Consider the following 18074-nt stretch of genomic DNA (forward strand, 5'->3'; position numbering starts at 1 on the left):
AAAAAGGCTGCCAAGTCAATGTCTGCATTCAGACCCTCTGGACTCATTGTACCCATATAATGGATCCAGTAGGTCTCTCGTTGTCTCAATAGTTGAAATCTATCACCCCCTCTCTTAGGGGCTGAGACCTGTTCTAGAATTGTACCTTTAATTGTTTTAGGGTCCATATTGTGTACTTTTTTGTAGTGTCTAGATAAATTATGTCCTTTGTGTCTGTAACTTACCTCATATTGATTGAGGGTTTTTAATGTAAGCGCATATTATTATTGAATAAATATTTTCATTGTGTCAAAACAATATTATGCTATGTGCTTCTGTTTTCTTTCTATGAACAACATCCTGACTGCATGCTGATAGAACGGGGATTCTCACCACCAAAAGGCACCTCTCTCTAAAGGATAGTACAAATAAGAATCAAGTATTCCTACCACCATTGAAGAAAGATATAAAAGACGGATTACAGTCTACATTCTTCTACCTAAAGAGAGTCCAGGATCTTTATTCCTATAAAGAATTCTAACGGAGGGACCAATTCTGAACAACAGGTTTCCAGGGACATCAACAGGACATAGAAGTTCCTCTACAGTGAATCACCTTTAAACCTGGGCACTCACCTTACCTCATATGATTGAGGTAACAGCTGGTAAGCAGTAATTTCTCAATTGATTCAACAACTGTGATGAAATTCACCAACAAAGACTAACATTTGATATACATATACTTATAATATACATTGTAAAGCTGAGCACCTCTACTTTTATATTGATTTTTCTCTTTCTATACACTATATATATATGTATATATATTTATGTCCCCAGACTATGGTAATCAAAGCACATTTGTCCACTGTGCTTACTTCAGCTGCAGACAATTGTTTACTGTAGACAGCTCCATCTGAGGCAGTCTACAACCCAGGGTATTGGTATGTGACTCACACATGGAGCAGTACATTAGTAGACCAGGGGAATGGCAGCTAAATTACCTGGAAGGCCTGTGAGATTTTAATATTGGGAAAAGATTTTTCACTGCCTGGCTGCAAACTCCTGGTCTACCCCTCTGTCCCTCATAGGCACTGAGGAGGAAATGGGTTACATATCGGTTAGAGAACCCCTGCTAATGATGAGTAGATCTGCACTTCAGAATTCACCTCACTCCATCTTGGAGGAAAAAAAACAACTGAGGATTAATGGGACAGTCAACACCAAAATTGTTATTGTTAAAAAGATAAATAATGCCTTTACTACCAATTCCCCAGCTTTGCACAACCAACATTGTTATATTAATTTACTTTATAACATTTAAACCTCTAAATTTCTCCCTGTTTCTAAGCCACTACAGACAGCCTCTTATCACGTGCTTTTTATTAGCTTTTCACAACAAGAGACTGCTAATCCATTTGGGCCATATAGATAACATTGTGCGCTCTCCCGTGATGTTGTGGCTGACACTGCACTAATTGGCTAAAATGCAAGTCAAGAGATAATAAATAAATAGCCATCAGGGGGCTGTCAAAAGAGGCTTAGATACAAGGTAATCACAGAGGTTAAAAGTACATTAATAAAACCATGTTGGCTGTGCAAAACTGGGGAATGGGTAATAAAGGGATTAGCTATATTTTTAAACAATAACAATGTTGGAGTTGAATATCCCTTTAAGTAAGTGGTTAGATATTTAAAGCTGTATGGGACATAATACTTATGCTAAATCACCTGAAAAAGCTGACAAGAAAATATCACCTGAACATGTCTATGTAAAAAAGTAAGACATTTTACCTCAAAATGTCTCTCACAAAAGTAAGTGCACAGTGAACAGTTATCCTTTAGCTACTGTCAAGCTGCTAAGGGAGCTAAGATTGAGGGGTTTGAAAAACTTTCCCCCACCCAGCTCCCTTGCAGCTACACTAAGCTTCCTGGTTCTGCCCCCTTTATAATGTCACCACATGTATGCATGGTGATGCCACCGGCACTTCCATTAAAGGGACAGTCTACACCAAATTTTTTCTTATTTAAAAAGATAGATAATCCCTTTATTACCCATTCCCCATTTTTGCATAACCAACACAGTAATATTAATATACTTTTTACCTCTGTGATTACCTTGTATCTAAACCTTTGCAGTGAGCCTCCTTATCTAAGTGCCTTCGACAGACATGCAGTGTAGTCAATCGGTGAAGACTCCTAAATAACTTCACGGCAGTGAGCACAATGTTATCTATATGATACATATGAACTAGCATAGTCTAACTGTGAAAAACTTTCAAAATGCTCTGAGCTAGGAGGCGGTTTTCAACTGTTTAAAAATCAGTTTGAGCCTAGCTAGATTTAGCTTTTCAAAAATACCACCAAGGGAACAAAGCAAATTTGATGATAAAAGTAAATTGGAAAGTTGTTTAAAATTGCATACACTATCTGAATCATGAAAGTTTAGTTTTGACTTTACTGTCCCTTTAAGCCTGGGAGTGCCACCAACTAGTGCGAGGGATCTCCGAAAACATAATTTCAACTGCAATCCCCAGCATGATGAAAAGGGCTTGTCATGTGACCACGGGCGGCAAAATGCATGACAAGCATAGCTCATCATGTGAATCGAAGTGCTTAAGGGGCTCTTTGGAAGATTGATTTTCCAACTGTGACTGTGAAGCAGTTGAAGAACCACTTGAGGGTCAGACAAAGCCAGATGAAGCGGGTGCCTGTACCAAAAGATAATGCAAGTAAGGAACTACAGAGATCCCTTGGATTAGAACCACAGTCAATAATTCACATAGAACCTTGTTAGATTCTCTGGGTGCTGGAATTTCACAAAATCATAATTTTTGTCTAGGAAAGCAAATTTCAGGAATCTGACACAAATCCCTTTGAATGTGAATATGTTAATAAGCATAATTTAACTCAATGGTAGACATAAACTGACCTCCTGCACTAAAGGAAGTAAAGTGTGAATTTTCTCCATCTTGAAAATTGGAACTTTCTAGAATTTGCTCATTGTTTTGAGATCCAAGATAGGATGAAAAGTACCCTCCTTCTTTGGTACTATAAAGAGATTAGAATAAAACCCCTGGTTTATCTCTGAAGCTGGAACTGGAACAATAGCCCCTATTGTTTCCACATCTTTCCACAACCCCGGAAGGCTTGACCTTTAATGGATTTTAAGGAACTCTAGACCAGAAGAATCTACAATGAGAAGGTTTTGATCCAAAGCTTATTCAATACTTCTGAGAAATGTTTCCTAACACCCAAGGATCTTGAATAGACTTCTCCCAAACCTTTGAAAAAAAGATTTAAACTGTTCCCTACCAGAGTCTGGACTGGAAAAGAGGGGCTTACCTTCATGCAGACTTGGAGGTTGGGGTAAACTTATTGGCCTGGTTCCTTTTAAACTAAGAGGGGGTAGGCTTACAGGAAGTTTTGAGGAAACCTGAGGCAGAGGAAGATGCTTTTTGTTTCTTAGATTGCAAAAACGAAAATGTCCTGCGGATCTAAGCTTACCATTACATTTTTCATCCTGGGTCAGAAAAGCACATTTACCCCTAGCAACTGTGACAATAATAGCATGCAGCCTGAACTAAATATTGTTTTATCCTCGAAGGGAATAGATAGAAGCCTACATTTAGAAACCATATCAGCAGACCAGCACTTAAGCCATAAAGCTTGCCTAGCTATCTTTTTAAACAATAAAAATGTTGGAGTTGACTGTCCCTTTAAGTGTAAGTGGTTAGGTATTTAATGCTATATGGGACATAATACTTATGCTAAATCACCTGAAAAAGCTGATAAAGAAAATATCACCTGACCATGTCTATGTAAAAAAACATAATTTATGCTTACCTGATAAATTTATTTCTCTTGTAGTGTATACAGTCCACGGATCATCCATTACTTGTGGGATATTCTCCTTCCCAACAGGAAGTTGCAAGAGGATCACCCACAGCAGAGCTGCTATATAGCTCCTCCCCTCACTGCCATATCCAGTCATTCGACCGAAACAAGACGAGAAAGGAGAAACCATAGGGTGCAGTGGTGACTGTAGTTTAATTAAAATTTAGACCTGCCTTAAAAGGACAGGGCGGGCCGTGGACTGGATACACTACAAGAGAAATAAATTTATCAGGTAAGCATAAATTATGTTTTCTCTTGTTAAGTGTATCTAGTCCACGGATCATCCATTACTTGTGGGATACCAATACCAAAGCTAAAGTACACGGATGATGGGAGGGACAAGGCAGGAACTTAAACGGAAGGAACCAATGCCTGTAGAACCTTTCTCCCAAAAACAGCCTCCGAAGAAGCAAAAGTGTCAAATTTGTAAAATTTTGAAAAGGTGTGAAGCGAAGACCAAGTCGCAGCCTTGCAAATCTGTTCAACAGAGGCCTCATTTTTAAAGGCCTAGGTAGAAGCCACAGCTCTAGTAGAATGAGCTGTAATCCTTTCAGGGGGCTGCTGTCCAGCAGTCTCATAGGCTAAGCGTATTATGCTCCGAAGCCAAAAGGAGAGAGAGGTTGCCGAAGCTTTTTGACCTATCCTCTGTCCAGAGTAAACGACAAACAGGGCAGATGTTTGACGAAAATCTTTAGTAGCCTGTAAGTAAAACTTCAAGGCACGGACTACGTCCAGATTATGCAAAAGACGTTCCTTCTTTGAAGAAGGATTAGGACACAATGATGGAATAACAATCTCTTGATTGATATTCCTGTTAGAAACCACCTTAGGCAAAAACCCAGGTTTGGTACACAGAACTACCTTGTCTGAATGAAAAATCAGATAAGGAGAATCACAATGTAAGGCAGATAACTCAGAGACTCTTCGAGCCGAGGAAATAGCCATCAAAAAAAGAACTTTCCAAGATAAAAGTTTAATATCAATGGAATGAAGGGGTTCAAACGGAACTCCCTGAAGAACTTTAAGAACCAAGTTTAAGCTCCACGGGGGAGCAACAGTTTTAAACACAGGCTTAATCCTAACCAAAGCCTGACAAAATGCCTGGACGTCTGGAACTTCTGCCAGACGCTTGTGCAAAAGAATAGACAGAGCAGAGATCTGTCCTTTTAAAGAACTAGCTGATAAGCCTTTGTCCAAACCCTCTTGGAGAAAGGACAATATCCTAGGAATCCTAACCTTACTCCATGAGTAACTCTTGGATTCACACAAATAAAGATATTTACGCCATATCTTATGGTAGATTTTCCTGGTAACAGGCTTTCAAGCCTGTATTAAGGTATCAATGACTGACTCGGAGAAGCCACGCCTTGATAGAATCAAGCGTTCAATCTCCATGCAGTCAGTCTCAGAGAAATTAGATTTGGATGATTGAAAGGACCTTGTATTAGAAGGTCCTGCCTCAGAGGCAGAGTCCATGGTGGAAGAGATGACATGTCCACTAGGTCTGCATACCAGGTCCTGCGTGGCCACGCAGGCGCTATCAGAATCACCGATGCTCTCTCCTGTTTAATTTTGGCAATCAGTCGAGGGAGCAGAGGAAACGGTGGAAACACATAGGCCAGGTTGAAGAACCAAGGAGCTGCTAGAGCATCTATCAGCGTTGCTCCCGGGTCCCTGGACCTGGATCCGTAACAAGGAAGCTTGGCGTTCTGGCGAGACGCCATGAGATCCAGTTCTGGTATGCCCCAACGATGGACCAGTTGAGCAAACACCTCCGGATGGAGTTCCCACTCCCCCGGAGGAAAAGTCTGACGACTTAGAAAATCCGCCTCCCAGTTCTCTACGCCTGGGATGTGGATCGCTGACAGGTGGCAAGAGTGAGACTCTGCCCAGCGAATTATCTTTGAGACTTCTAACATCGCTAGGGAACTCCTGGTTCCCCCTTGATGGTTGATGTAAGCCACAGTCGTGATGTTGTCCGACTGAAATCTGATGAACCTCAGTGTTGCTAACTGAGGCCAAGCTAGAAGAGCATTGAATATTGCTCTTAACTCCAGAATATTTATTGGGAGTAGTTTCTCCTCCTGAGTCCACGATCCCTGAGCCTTCAGGGAGTTCCAGACTGCACCCCAACCTAGAAGGCTGGCATCTGTTGTTACAATCGTCCAATCTGGCCTGCGAAAGGTCATACCCTTGGACAGATGGACCCGAGAAAGCCACCAGAGAAGAGAATCTCTGGTCTCTTGATCCAGATTTAGTAGAGGGGACAAATCTGAGTAATCCCCATTCCACTGACTTAGCATGCATAATTGCAGCGGTCTGAGATGCAGGCGCGCAAATGGCACTATGTCCATTGCCGCTACCATTAAGCCAATTACTTCCATGCACTGAGCCACTGACGGGCGTGGAATGGAATGAAGGACACGGCAAGCATTTAGAAGTTTTGATAGCCTGGACTCCGTCAGGTAAATTTTCATCTCTACAGAATCTATAAGAGTCCCTAGGAAGGAGACTCTTGTGAGTGGTGATAGAGAACTCTTTTCCACGTTCACTTTCCACCCATGCGACCTCAGAAATGCCAGAACTATCTCTGTATGAGACTTGGCAATTTGAAAGCTTGACGCCTGTATCAGGATGTCGTCTAGATACGGAGCCACCGCTATGCCTCCGCGGTCTTAGAACCGCCAGAAGTGAGCCCAGAACCTTTGTAAAAATTCTCGGGGCAGTGGCCAACCCGAAGGGAAGAGCTACAAATTGGTAATGCCTGTCTAGAAAGGCAAACCTTAGGAACCGATGATGATCTTTGTGAATCGGTATGTGAAGGTAGGCATCCTTTAAGTCCACTGTGGTCATGTACTGACCCTCTTGGATCATGGGTAGGATGGTCCGAATAGTTTCCATTTTGAATGATGGAACTCTGAGGAATTTGTTTAAGATCTTTAGATCCAAGATTGGTCTGAAGGTTCCCTCTTTCTTGGGAACCACAAACAGATTTGAATAAAATCCCTGTCCTTGTTCCGTCCGCGGAACTGGATGGATCACTCCCATTACTAGGAGGTCTTGCACACAGTTTAGGAATGCCTCTTTCTTTATCTGGTTTGCTGATAACCTTGAAAGATGAAATCTCCCTTGTGGAGGAGAAGCTTTGAAGTCCAGAAGATTTCCCTGAGATATGATCTCCAACGCCCAGGGATCCTGAACATCTCTTGCCCACGCCTGGGCGAAGAGAGAAAGTCTGCCCCCCACTAGATCCGTTTCCGGATAGGGGGACGTTCCTTCATGCTGTCTTGGGGGCAGCAGCAGGCTTTCTGGCCTGCTTGCCCTTGTTCCAGGACTGGTTAGGTTTCCAGGCCTGTTTGGAATGAGCAACAGTTCCCTCTTGTTTTGAAGCGGAGGAAGTTGATGCTGCTCCTGCCTTGAAATTTCGAAAGGCACGAAAATTAGACTGTTTGGCCTTTGATTTGGCCCTGTCCTGACGAAGGGTATGACCCTTGCCTCCAGTAATGTCAGCAATAATTTCCTTCAAGCCAGGCCCGAATAAGGTCTGCCCCTTGAAAGGAATGTTGAGTAATTTAGACTTTGAAGTCACGTCAGCTGACCAGGATTTAAGCCATAGCGCCCTACGCGCCTGGATGGTGAATCCGGAATTCTTAGCCGTTAGTTTAGTCAAATGAACAATGGCATCAGAAACAAATGAGTTAGCTAGCTTAAGCGTTCTAAGCTTGTCAATAATTTCATTCAATGGAGCTGTCTGGATGGCCTCTTCCAGGGCCTCAAACCAGAATGCCGCCGCAGCAGTGACAGGCGCAATGCATGCAAGGGGCTGTAAAATAAAACCTTGTTGAATAAACATTTTCTTAAAGTAACCCTCCAATTTTTTATCCATTGGATCTGAAAAAGCACAACTGTCCTCAACCGGGATAGTGGTACACTTTGCTAAAGTAGAAACTGCTCCCTCCACCTTAGGGACCGTCTGCCATAAGTCCTGTGTAGTGGCGTCTATTGGAAACATTTTTCTAAATATAGGAGGTGGGGAAAAGGGCACACCGGGTCTATCCCACTCCTTGCTAATAATTTCTGTAAGCCTTTTAGGTATAGGAAAAACGTCAGTACACACCGGCACCGCATAGTATCTATCCAGCCTACACAATTTCTCTGGAATTGCAACTGTGTTAGTCATTCAGAGCAGCTAATACCTCCCCAAGCAATACACGGAGGTTCTCAAGCTTAAATTTAAAATTAGAAATCTATGAATCAGGTTTCCCCGAGTCAGAGATGTCACCCACAGACTGAAGCTCTCCGTCCTCATGTTCTGCATACTGTGACGCAGTATCAGACATGGCTCTAACAGCATTTGCGCGCTCTGTATCTCTCCTAACCCCAGAGCTATCGCGCTTGCCTCTTAATTCAGGCAATCTAGATAATACCTCTGACAGGGTATTATTTATGATTGCAGCCATGTCCTGCAAGGTAATCGCTATGGGCGTCCCTGATGTAATTGGCGCCATATTAGCGTGCGTCCCCTGAGCGGGAGGCGAAGGGTCTGACACGTGGGGAGAGTTAGTCGGCATAACTTCCCCCTCGACAGAACCCTCTGGTGATAATTCTTTTATAGATAAAGACTGATCTTTACTGTTTAAGGTGAAATCAATACATTTAGTACACATTCTCCTATGGGGCTCCACCATGGCTTTCAAACATAATAAACAAGTAGGTTCCTCTGTGTCAGACATGTTTAAACAGACTAGCAATGAGACTAGCAAGCTTGGAAAACACTTTAAAACAAGTTTACAAGCAAAATAAAAAACGTTACTGCGCCTTTAAGAAACACAAATTTTCCCAAATTTTGAAATAACAGTGAAAAAATGCAGTTACACTAACGAAATTTTTACAGTGTATGTAATAAGTTAGCAGAGCATTGCACCCACTTGCAAATGGATGATTAACCCCTTAATATCAAAAACGGAATAACAAATGACAAAAACGTTTTTTAAACATTCACAACAACTGCCACAGCTCTACTGTGGCTTTTTACCTCCCTCAATACGACTTTTGAAGCCTTTTGAGCCCTTCAGAGAAGTCCTGGATCATGCAGGAAGAAGCTGGATGTCTGTGTCTGTAATTTTTGCTGTGCAAAAAAACGCTAAAATAGGCCCCTCCCACTCATATTACAACAGTGGGAAGCCTCAGGGAACTGTTTCTAGGCAAAATTCAAGCCAGCCATGTGGAAAAAACTAAGCCCCAATAAGTTTTATCACCAAACATATGTAAAAAACGATTAAACATGCCAGCAAACGTTTTAAAATACACTTTTATAAGAGTATGTATCTCTATTAATAAGCATGATACCAGTCGCTATCACTGCATTTAAGGCTTTACTTACATTACTTCGGTATCAGCAGCATTTTCTAGCAAATTCCATCCCTAGAAAAATATTTTAACTGCACATACCTTATTACAGGAAAACCTGCACGCTATTCCCCCTCTGAAGTTACCTCACTCCTCAGAATATGTGAGAACAGCAAAGGATCTTAGTTACTTCTGCTAAGATCATAGAAAATGCAGGCAGATTCTTCTTCTAAATACTGCCTGAGATAAACAGTACACTCCGGTACCATTTAAAAATAACAAACTTTTGATTGAAGAAATAAACTAAGTATAAAACACCACAGTCCTCTTACGACCTCCATCTTAGTTGAGAGTTGCAAGAGAATGACTGGATATGGCAGTGAGGGGAGGAGCTATATAGCAGCTCTGCTGTGGGTGATCCTCTTGCAACTTCCTGTTGGGAAGGAGAATATCCCACAAGTAATGGATGATCCGTGGACTGGATACACTTAAGAAGAGAAAGTAAGACATTTTACCTCAAAATGTATCTCACAATAGTAAGTGCACAGTGAACAGTTATCCTTTAGCTACTGTCAAGCTGCAGGATGACAAAAACAAAAAACAAAAGCCAATCCGCATCAGCAGTGCTGAGGTCATGCTTTGCATTGCTGTGATCTCATGCGATTGAACTGAAATCTCTCAAAATGTAATAGTAAACTTCCTTAAACTGAACAGGGAAATAACATGAATGTACCTGCACATGCCAGATGCAGTCTCCCTTGCAAGTCCCATGACTAGCATTCTGATTGGCTGCTGAAAATCTCTTTACAATGGGATGTAGCTACTGAAGACATTTTGAGTCAAAATATTTTTTACATAGAGATGTTTAGGTGATATTTTCTAGTCAGCTTTTTACAGCTATTCTTCATCACTTTCAAGGGCTTCAACATTTGGGCATTATGTCCCTTTAAAGAACACAACTTTGGCTACACAGGGTTCTGTATGTGAAGGAGAGACCCCTACATTATAATTACAATGTGATCATTAGGCCCTTAGGGGCTGAATTATCAATCTCCGAATGGAGCTTGATGCCCCTGTTTCCGCGTGAGCCTTCGAGCTCGCCAGAAACAGCAGTTATGAAGCAGCTCAATAACTTGTCCACCTGCTCTATGGCTGCGGACATCAATCCGCCCGATCCTATACAAATGGGCTGATTGACACCCCCTGCTAGCAAATCTGCAGGGGACAGCATTGCATAAACTGCTTGTGCAATTATAAATGCAGGCAGGGCATGCGGTCGGCATTTATCGATGTACGGCCGACATGATACGCTACATCGTATCATGTTCGCTCGCACTTTCATAAATTGGCCCCTTAGTCTGAACTCCAAATGAGTAGATTTTTTGGGGGATAAATTTCAAAGTTATTTTAATTTTCCCTGCCCCCTGTATAACATGACAGCCTTCAGCCAATCAAAAAACGCATATGTATATAATTATATAATGTTAACTCTTGCACATGCTCATTAGGAACTGGTGCCTCAATGTGTATATATTAAACAATTGTGCACATTTTGATAATGGTATAATAAAGAAAAATTGGAAAGTTCTTTAAAATGTCATGCTCTATCGCTTTACTGCTGTCATTGTCTAGATTATCACCAATAAATTTATTTATATATATATATATATATATATATATATGTTATTTTTATTTCCTAGTTTACTACGTAGTTTCTTTAAAAATAATAATAATAAAGATAGAACTTATTGTTTGTGTATTAAGAGTAAGTGTAATTTGGATAAATAGAAAATAAAAATCAATTTATGGTGCACTGCCCCCATATTGCAGACTTTGCTGGATTGGCCAATATGCCGCCTACTCTATAAATCAGGATTATATGTATAAAAATAATAACCACTGCTCTGTGTTGCTGGCAGAAAATGAGATAATTGCTGGTGTCTTTGCTGCTATCAGGAAATGGGAATATCACTGCTCTATTACTAGAAGCTTAAATGGTTAAAAATATCACTGTTGGGGGAGTAAAATCAAATCCCTGTGTGTGCTAATGACAGCCATAAGGGTAAAGTCAACACTCTGTGTGTGTTATTGGCAGCCAAGAGGGTATCACTGTTCTGCGTACATTAATGGTAGCCAAAATGGGAAGTAACGACTGCAACAAGAGTAAACTTAGTGTTCTGTGTGTATTATTGTAAGCAAAGAGCAAATTACTAGCAAGGTAGAGATAACTGTTCTGGACACATTAATGAGAGCAAAGAGGGGTAAATCTTAGGCTGTGTTTGCTTAATAGCAGACACAGCTCTGTGCGTGTTGTTGGCAGCCTACGGTAGAAAGTCAATGCTTTATGTGATTGGTTTTAACAAATGGTGTAAAGTCACTCCTGTACTGTAAGAATTATAATTGAGGGATAGGGATTTGGGAGATTGAATGCACCCATGGGTAGAAGCATTCAGTATTATTTTAATCTAGCAATACCCATAACCTAATTATTTTTTTACCAGATCTGCAAACAAGCTTTGATTGGAAATATTGCCTGATATCTGCCACCTTCTGTTATAATCTTTTGTAACCTGTAGTTATTTACAAACGGACAGTAACAAGAAAAATATTTATAGACTTTAATGGAGAATGCGATCTAGTTTATGATGGTGCAATGCCCTCTCTTGTGCTTTATCACATGCCAGCTTTTGCTTATTGCTCTTATAGCATGAAAAAAAGAAAAAACCTCTAGGATTTTCTAGGATTTGTGTACTTTTTCATGCACTGCTGCTTCTTCCACTTTATTTCTGCACGATACATTCAAATAAAGTGATATAACCAACATTAATACATGCCTTTATTTATTGCAGATGTTTGCTGGGCTTTTAACCTGCTTCCTGCTCTGGCATCTTTTAAGCAGTATCTTCCTTCCAGGTACCAAATCAGACCTGCTCTAATTTAACTATAACAGATTGCTCACCAATCTGAATGGAGAATGTCACCATAATTTCACAATCTTAAAGCGAGACATCTACACACCGGGAATTAAGCTATAGCATACATTACTGCATTGTGAGGAAACGTTTCATTAAATGTTTCTCATTAAAATAGAATGTTCAAAAAATCTAGTCTCTAAATCACTTATCATATGCATAGTTAAAGGGACACTAAACTCTAAATTCTTTTTATGCACCTCCTTCTAGTCATAGGTGCTGCCATTTTGGAACCTAGTTGACTCTCTAGATCAGACACCCTCAAACTTGCCCCTCTAGAAGTTTTGGAACTACATTTCCCATGATGCTCAGCCAGCATATCCGCAATGGAATGTAGTGACAAATAGATTTCAACATGGCATAACTAGAGGGAGGTTGGGAATACCCTCAATACTGTGCTTATACAATGTATTTAGTGTTTAATGTCTCTTTAATGTTTTAAGGGAAAGATAATGAAAAATATTACTGAAGATTTATATTAATAAAATAGCTCATATTTAAAGGGATATTAAAGTAATTTATACAGTCATGCAAAAAAGAAAATTGACCTTCTTTGAATTTTATGGTTTTACGTATCAGTTTGTAATAACAATCATCTGGTCCTTAGCAGGTCTTAAAATAAAGTAAATACAACCTCAGATGAACAACAACACATTACATATTACACAGTGTCATGATTAATTTAACAAAAATAAAGCCAGAATGGAGAAGCCATGTGTGAAAAACTAAGTACACCCTTACTGCCAGGGCCGGCTTATCAATGGGACCAACATGGTCCCACGGACCCAGGCGGCACTTGACAGGGGGCGGCAATTTAGTCAGTGACTATTATTATTATAATCTCTGCCGACTGCCGCTCCTGCCCCCTCTCAGCAGGATAAGTGTGAAACACTGTCTGTAATTTCCCCTCTGTCAGGCTCAGCGGGCGGCATAAGTGTTAAACTGTCTGTGTCACTGTGTATCCAGCGACATGTTGGGAAGGGAGTGGGCAGCTGGGAGTATGCGGTTGCACCGAGTGAGGACGCAGCCCTAAGCCCAAGGGACACGGATACAATGGCGGCACTTTGCAGGAGCGAGTTGAGTATGCAGAGGGGTCCCGCGCACTGCCTGACATGTCCGGCACAGCCCGCCACGCTGCACCTCCTCCTGTTGTATGAAGGTATGGACACGGCAGGCCAGGGAGAGGGACGCGGGTACGGGAAGCGACAGGCGGGGAAGCAAAAAAGTGAGCGTGAAGAGCAGAGGGGTAGAAAATAGACTGTTAGCAGAACACTGAATAAAACTGTTGATCAAACTGAAGATATGGCCCAAATAGATCGGGGTCATATCACAGCTGACTGGGGTCGTACACAAAACTAAAACACTGGTAGCTTGATGGAGTGAAAGCAGACAGACTGCTGGGTCATATACACAATGGAGAAATAAGGCACAGACCTATCAGCGGTGTGGGGGGTGGGTAACAAGCACAGACTTCTCAGAGCTGGGGGTAACAAGGCAGACTTCTTATAGGTTGGGGGTAACAAGGCACAGACTTCTTAGAGGTTGGGGGTAACAAGGCACAGACATCTCAGAAGTGGATTAAAAAGAGGCATTTTAGGATTAAAGAATACATTGGTTAAAATATAGATTGTTGAGTTGTATTTAAATGGGGTAAAAGATGCAGACTTATTACAATTGGGTTCAAAACATCCTGTGGTTTAACAGTGAAGACAACTATACATATTAAACTGAAACATTAAAAATGGGTTTAAAGTCAGGGATATTATAGTAAGTCTAGAATAGAAAGAGACAAACTAAATTGGATCAGGCTAAATTTCTTATATCTAAAATTGTAATGCTCTATCTGAGTTTACAGCTCTAAATAGATGAGACACAAAGTGATTAAATTATGTGGCTTTAAAACATATAGTGTAGTATGTATAAATTGACCTAAGTTTAATGCATTGCTATGGATGGAGTTAAATAGGTAGAAGTGTGTGTATGGGGGGGGTGGCGTTGGGGGGGGGGGGTCGGGGTGCGGCGTAGGGGGGTGTAGGGGGGGGTCAGGGGGCAGTCGGGGCTTCATCGGGGGTGCGTCATTTTGATCTCGGACCCAGGCAGCATAATGTCTTGAGCCAGCCCCGCTTACTGCTTCCATAGGAGTTAAGAGGCAAAGTAGCAGCCATGGGCTGCTAATCAAATTCCCTTGATTAATTGATCATCAGGAAGTGTGACCACCTCTATAAAGTTTTAGCAGTTTGCTGGTCTGTAACATTCAGGTGTGTGTAAACACAATGCGAAGGAGGAAATACATCAGCAATGATCTTAGAGAAGTAATTGTTGCTGGCCATCAATATGAAAATGGGTTATCAGACCAAAAAAATGAAAGTACACCATTCTACAGTAAGAAAGATTATTCACCAGTGGAAAACATTAAAGACAGCTGCCAATCTTCCCAAGAATGGATGTCCCAAGATCAGACCGTTCAATGCTCAGAGAAATTGCAAAACCCACCCCCCAAGAATTACATATCAGACTCTACAAGCCTCAGTTGGCATGTTAAATGTTAAAGTTCATGACAGCACAATTAGAAAAAGCATGAACAAGTATGGTTTGTATAGAAGGGTTGCCAGGAGATAGCCTCTTTTCTTTAAAAAGAACATGGCAGCACAGCTTAGGTTTGCAAAGTTGCAACTGAACAAACCACAAGACTTCTGGAACAATGTCCTTTGCACAGATGAGACTAAAGTGGAGATGTTTGGCCATAATGCACAGAGCCATGTTTGGCAAAAACAAAACACAGTATATCAGCACAAACACCTCATACCAACTGTCAAGCACGTGGTGGAGGGATGATGATTTGGGATTGATTTGCAGCCACAGGACCTAGGCACCTTGGAGTCATTGAGTCGCCCATGAACACCTCTGTATATCAAAGTATTCTAGAGTCAAATGTGAGGCCATCTGTCCGACAGCTAAAGCTTGGTTGAAATTGGGTCATGCAACAGGACAATGAGCCCAAGCTCAACATCAAATCTACAACCTTAAGAGAGCTGTGCATAAACGAATGCCTGCAAACGTCAATGAACTGAAGCAACGTTATAAAGAAGAGTGGGACAAAATTCCTTCACAATTATGTGAGAGACTGATAAAGTTATACAGAAAACAATTACAAGTTATTGATGCTAAAGGTGCTTCTACAAGCTATTGAATCATTTCGGCTTTATTTTTGTTAAATAAATCATGACACAGTGTAATATGTCATGTGTTGTTGTTCATCTGAGGTTGAATTTACCTAATTTTAAGACCTGCTAAGGACCAGATGATTGTTATTGTCCTGATACGTAAAACCATAGAGAGTTGTTCCACTTTAGAAAAAATATATATTTTAGAAGACGTTTGTTATTATTTATTTATCTGTAATGTACCATCATATTCCGCAGTACTATACAATAGATACAAGTTAGATATGGATATACAAACTGGGGTGGAATTATTAGAGGACCCTGCTTCCTCAAGAGCTTACACATGAAGATGCAGCTGTTAGGTACAAAGGGGAGGTGGTAACATTGAGAGTAAGTTTATTGCACAAACAAGGTTTGTCATTGATAGCAAGTTATGTTATTCATAGAGTTGGTATTGCATAACGCAGGGAATTTATGGAGCTTTTGAAATAGGCAGATTTGTGGGAGTTTGTGAATACTGGGAGATTAAAAGATCCACAGAGCATGTGCAGACCAGTGCAAGTTCTGTAGTCAAGCAAAGGTGGTGGTAATAACAAGGACTATCATGCATAAATAAGGGCATTTCCAAAGAGTTAGTGAGTTGATTATATAGAGATCTATGATTATGGCTTCCGCCGAAATACGTAAGACCGAATTTTCTCATTCTGTTCCTGTTATGGATTTTTAACTTTACCGGTATAAAAGCTTATTATTTATTTATTGAATTCAGGATATACTTCTTTTTTCATATATAGAAGCAAAGTCTGTAATGTAGGTCTGCAGTGTTGTGATTGATTTTGTAGGTGAGGGCTAAAATTTTGAATTTGATCTTGGAGGGTAATAAAAGCCAATGGAGAGGTTGCAGAAGATGGAGGATAATAGACTAGAGTGGACAAAGTCTACTGGCAAGTATGACCAATTAAAAGTGAATTTAAAAAATTACACTGCAACATGTACCATTTCTTACTCAATTTGTAATTAGTTTAGGATGAAAACAAATTTCAAACAGTTAATTGAAATTATTGTAGGCAATAAAATGTGTCATAAATTGATTGTTAACAATGTTTTGTTTTAGATTGTCAGAAATTGTTGTGACTTAATCCATTTATATTTGTTTGTTGTAGGATTAAATTCACTGAATTAGTGTACATAATTATATTTTTTGCTGTACTTTGTAATAAGGATAATAAAGTGCAGCATCAGAGGGTTACAAGATGTCTAAGTTTCAGACTACAAAACATGCACACCTGTCTTACAGTTTACAAGATCTTACCCCTTGTTTGGAAAAGAAAATGTCTTGTTCAAGCAACTAAGTGGAGCCCTTGTTCAAAAACCTGCGGTATGGGAATTTCTATTAGAGTAACCAATGAAAACAGCAATTGTGAAATGAGAAAGGAAAAAAGACTTTGTTACCTACGGCCATGTAATTCCACCTTACTGGACAATGTGAAGGTAATTCTGTAACTTTAAGATTAGTTTCATACTAGCTTTAGCCGTTTGCTTTTTATAGCTTATTAGTACTTTTATTATAAATTTCTAGGTTTTCTATTGCCTCAATAACCTGTATGTTGCATTATATGTGCATTAGAATAGGGTACTATTTAATTATGAATTTATTTTTTTTAATTTAAGATTCCCAAAGGGAAAACCTGTCAGCCTACATTCCAGGCACCGCAACCAATGAAATTTGTTTTATCTGAGTGTTCATCGACACGGAATTACAAGCCCAAATTTTGTGGAGTATGCAAAGATCGAAGGTGCTGCATCCCCAACAAGTCTAAAATGATAACTGTTCAATTCCATTGTCCAAACGAAGGCTCTTTCTCATGGAGAATGATGTGGATCACATCTTGCGTTTGTCAGAAAATGTGCATTGATCCTGGAGATTTATTTTCTCACATAAAAATGTTGTGAATATTATGGACTGCCATCTAAGAATAAGATATTTTTGTCACCAATCATGTGTTTCATTACTACCTGTCCTGTGCATATGGGCATCATTTTCTCCTTTTCCATTTTGAGATATTATGCGTGTATAGCCAACAGACTTGTCTAATTCCTTAAAGGGACATAAAACCCAATTTGTTTTCTTTCATGATTCAGATAAAACATACAATTTTAAACAACTTTCCAATTCACTTCTGTTATCAAATTTTCTTTGTTTTCTTGTTATCCTTTGTTGAAAAGCAAGGATGTAAGCTCAGAAGTGTGCACATATCTGAAGCATTATATGGCAGCAGTTTTGCAACAATGCTATACATTAGCAAGGTAAAAGTATTTGTTTTTGATTACACACATATCTTGTCATTTATTTACTGATAATCTTTATATAATTTGTTTAGGAATAATGTGAATATTTTTAAATATTCATTCTAGTTTATTTATTCAAGGCTAGCGAGCAGAGTTCTTTCTAAGGCCAGTTTTGTGAGAGTCCCAGCAGTGAAACAGTTAATTAGAGCATTTAGCAAAAACTACACAATGCAGACTGGAAGGTGTGGTTCCCTTATTAACTGTTTCACTGCTGGGTTGTTCACAAAATAATTGGCTTTATAGGGAACACTGCTTGTGAGATGTATAAGTGCTCACATAATGTAAATTCTCAGTGGTGAGGATGCTCAGTGTAAAATATCAGACATTATGCTGCATGAAGTCATTAGAAAACCACATGGAAACTC

At 40.1% G+C, this 18074-nt stretch overlaps 1 protein-coding gene across 1 annotated transcript in view; it reads left to right on the forward strand.

Annotated features, from left to right (window-relative positions):
* Positions 1-17537, forward strand: part of CCN6 (cellular communication network factor 6) — an 81606-nt gene extending 64069 nt beyond the window's left edge. The window contains exons 4-5 of the mRNA XM_053709149.1: positions 16658-16851; positions 17032-17537. Coding sequence (XP_053565124.1) covers positions 16658-16851; positions 17032-17313 — 476 coding nt within the window. The 3' untranslated portion in view covers positions 17314-17537. The remainder of the gene's footprint in view (positions 1-16657; positions 16852-17031) is intronic.
* Positions 17538-18074: the final 537 nt, after the last annotated feature.

Source organism: Bombina bombina, chromosome 4 (genome assembly GCF_027579735.1).
Source record: "Bombina bombina isolate aBomBom1 chromosome 4, aBomBom1.pri, whole genome shotgun sequence".
Taxonomy (NCBI): domain Eukaryota; kingdom Metazoa; phylum Chordata; class Amphibia; order Anura; family Bombinatoridae; genus Bombina; species Bombina bombina.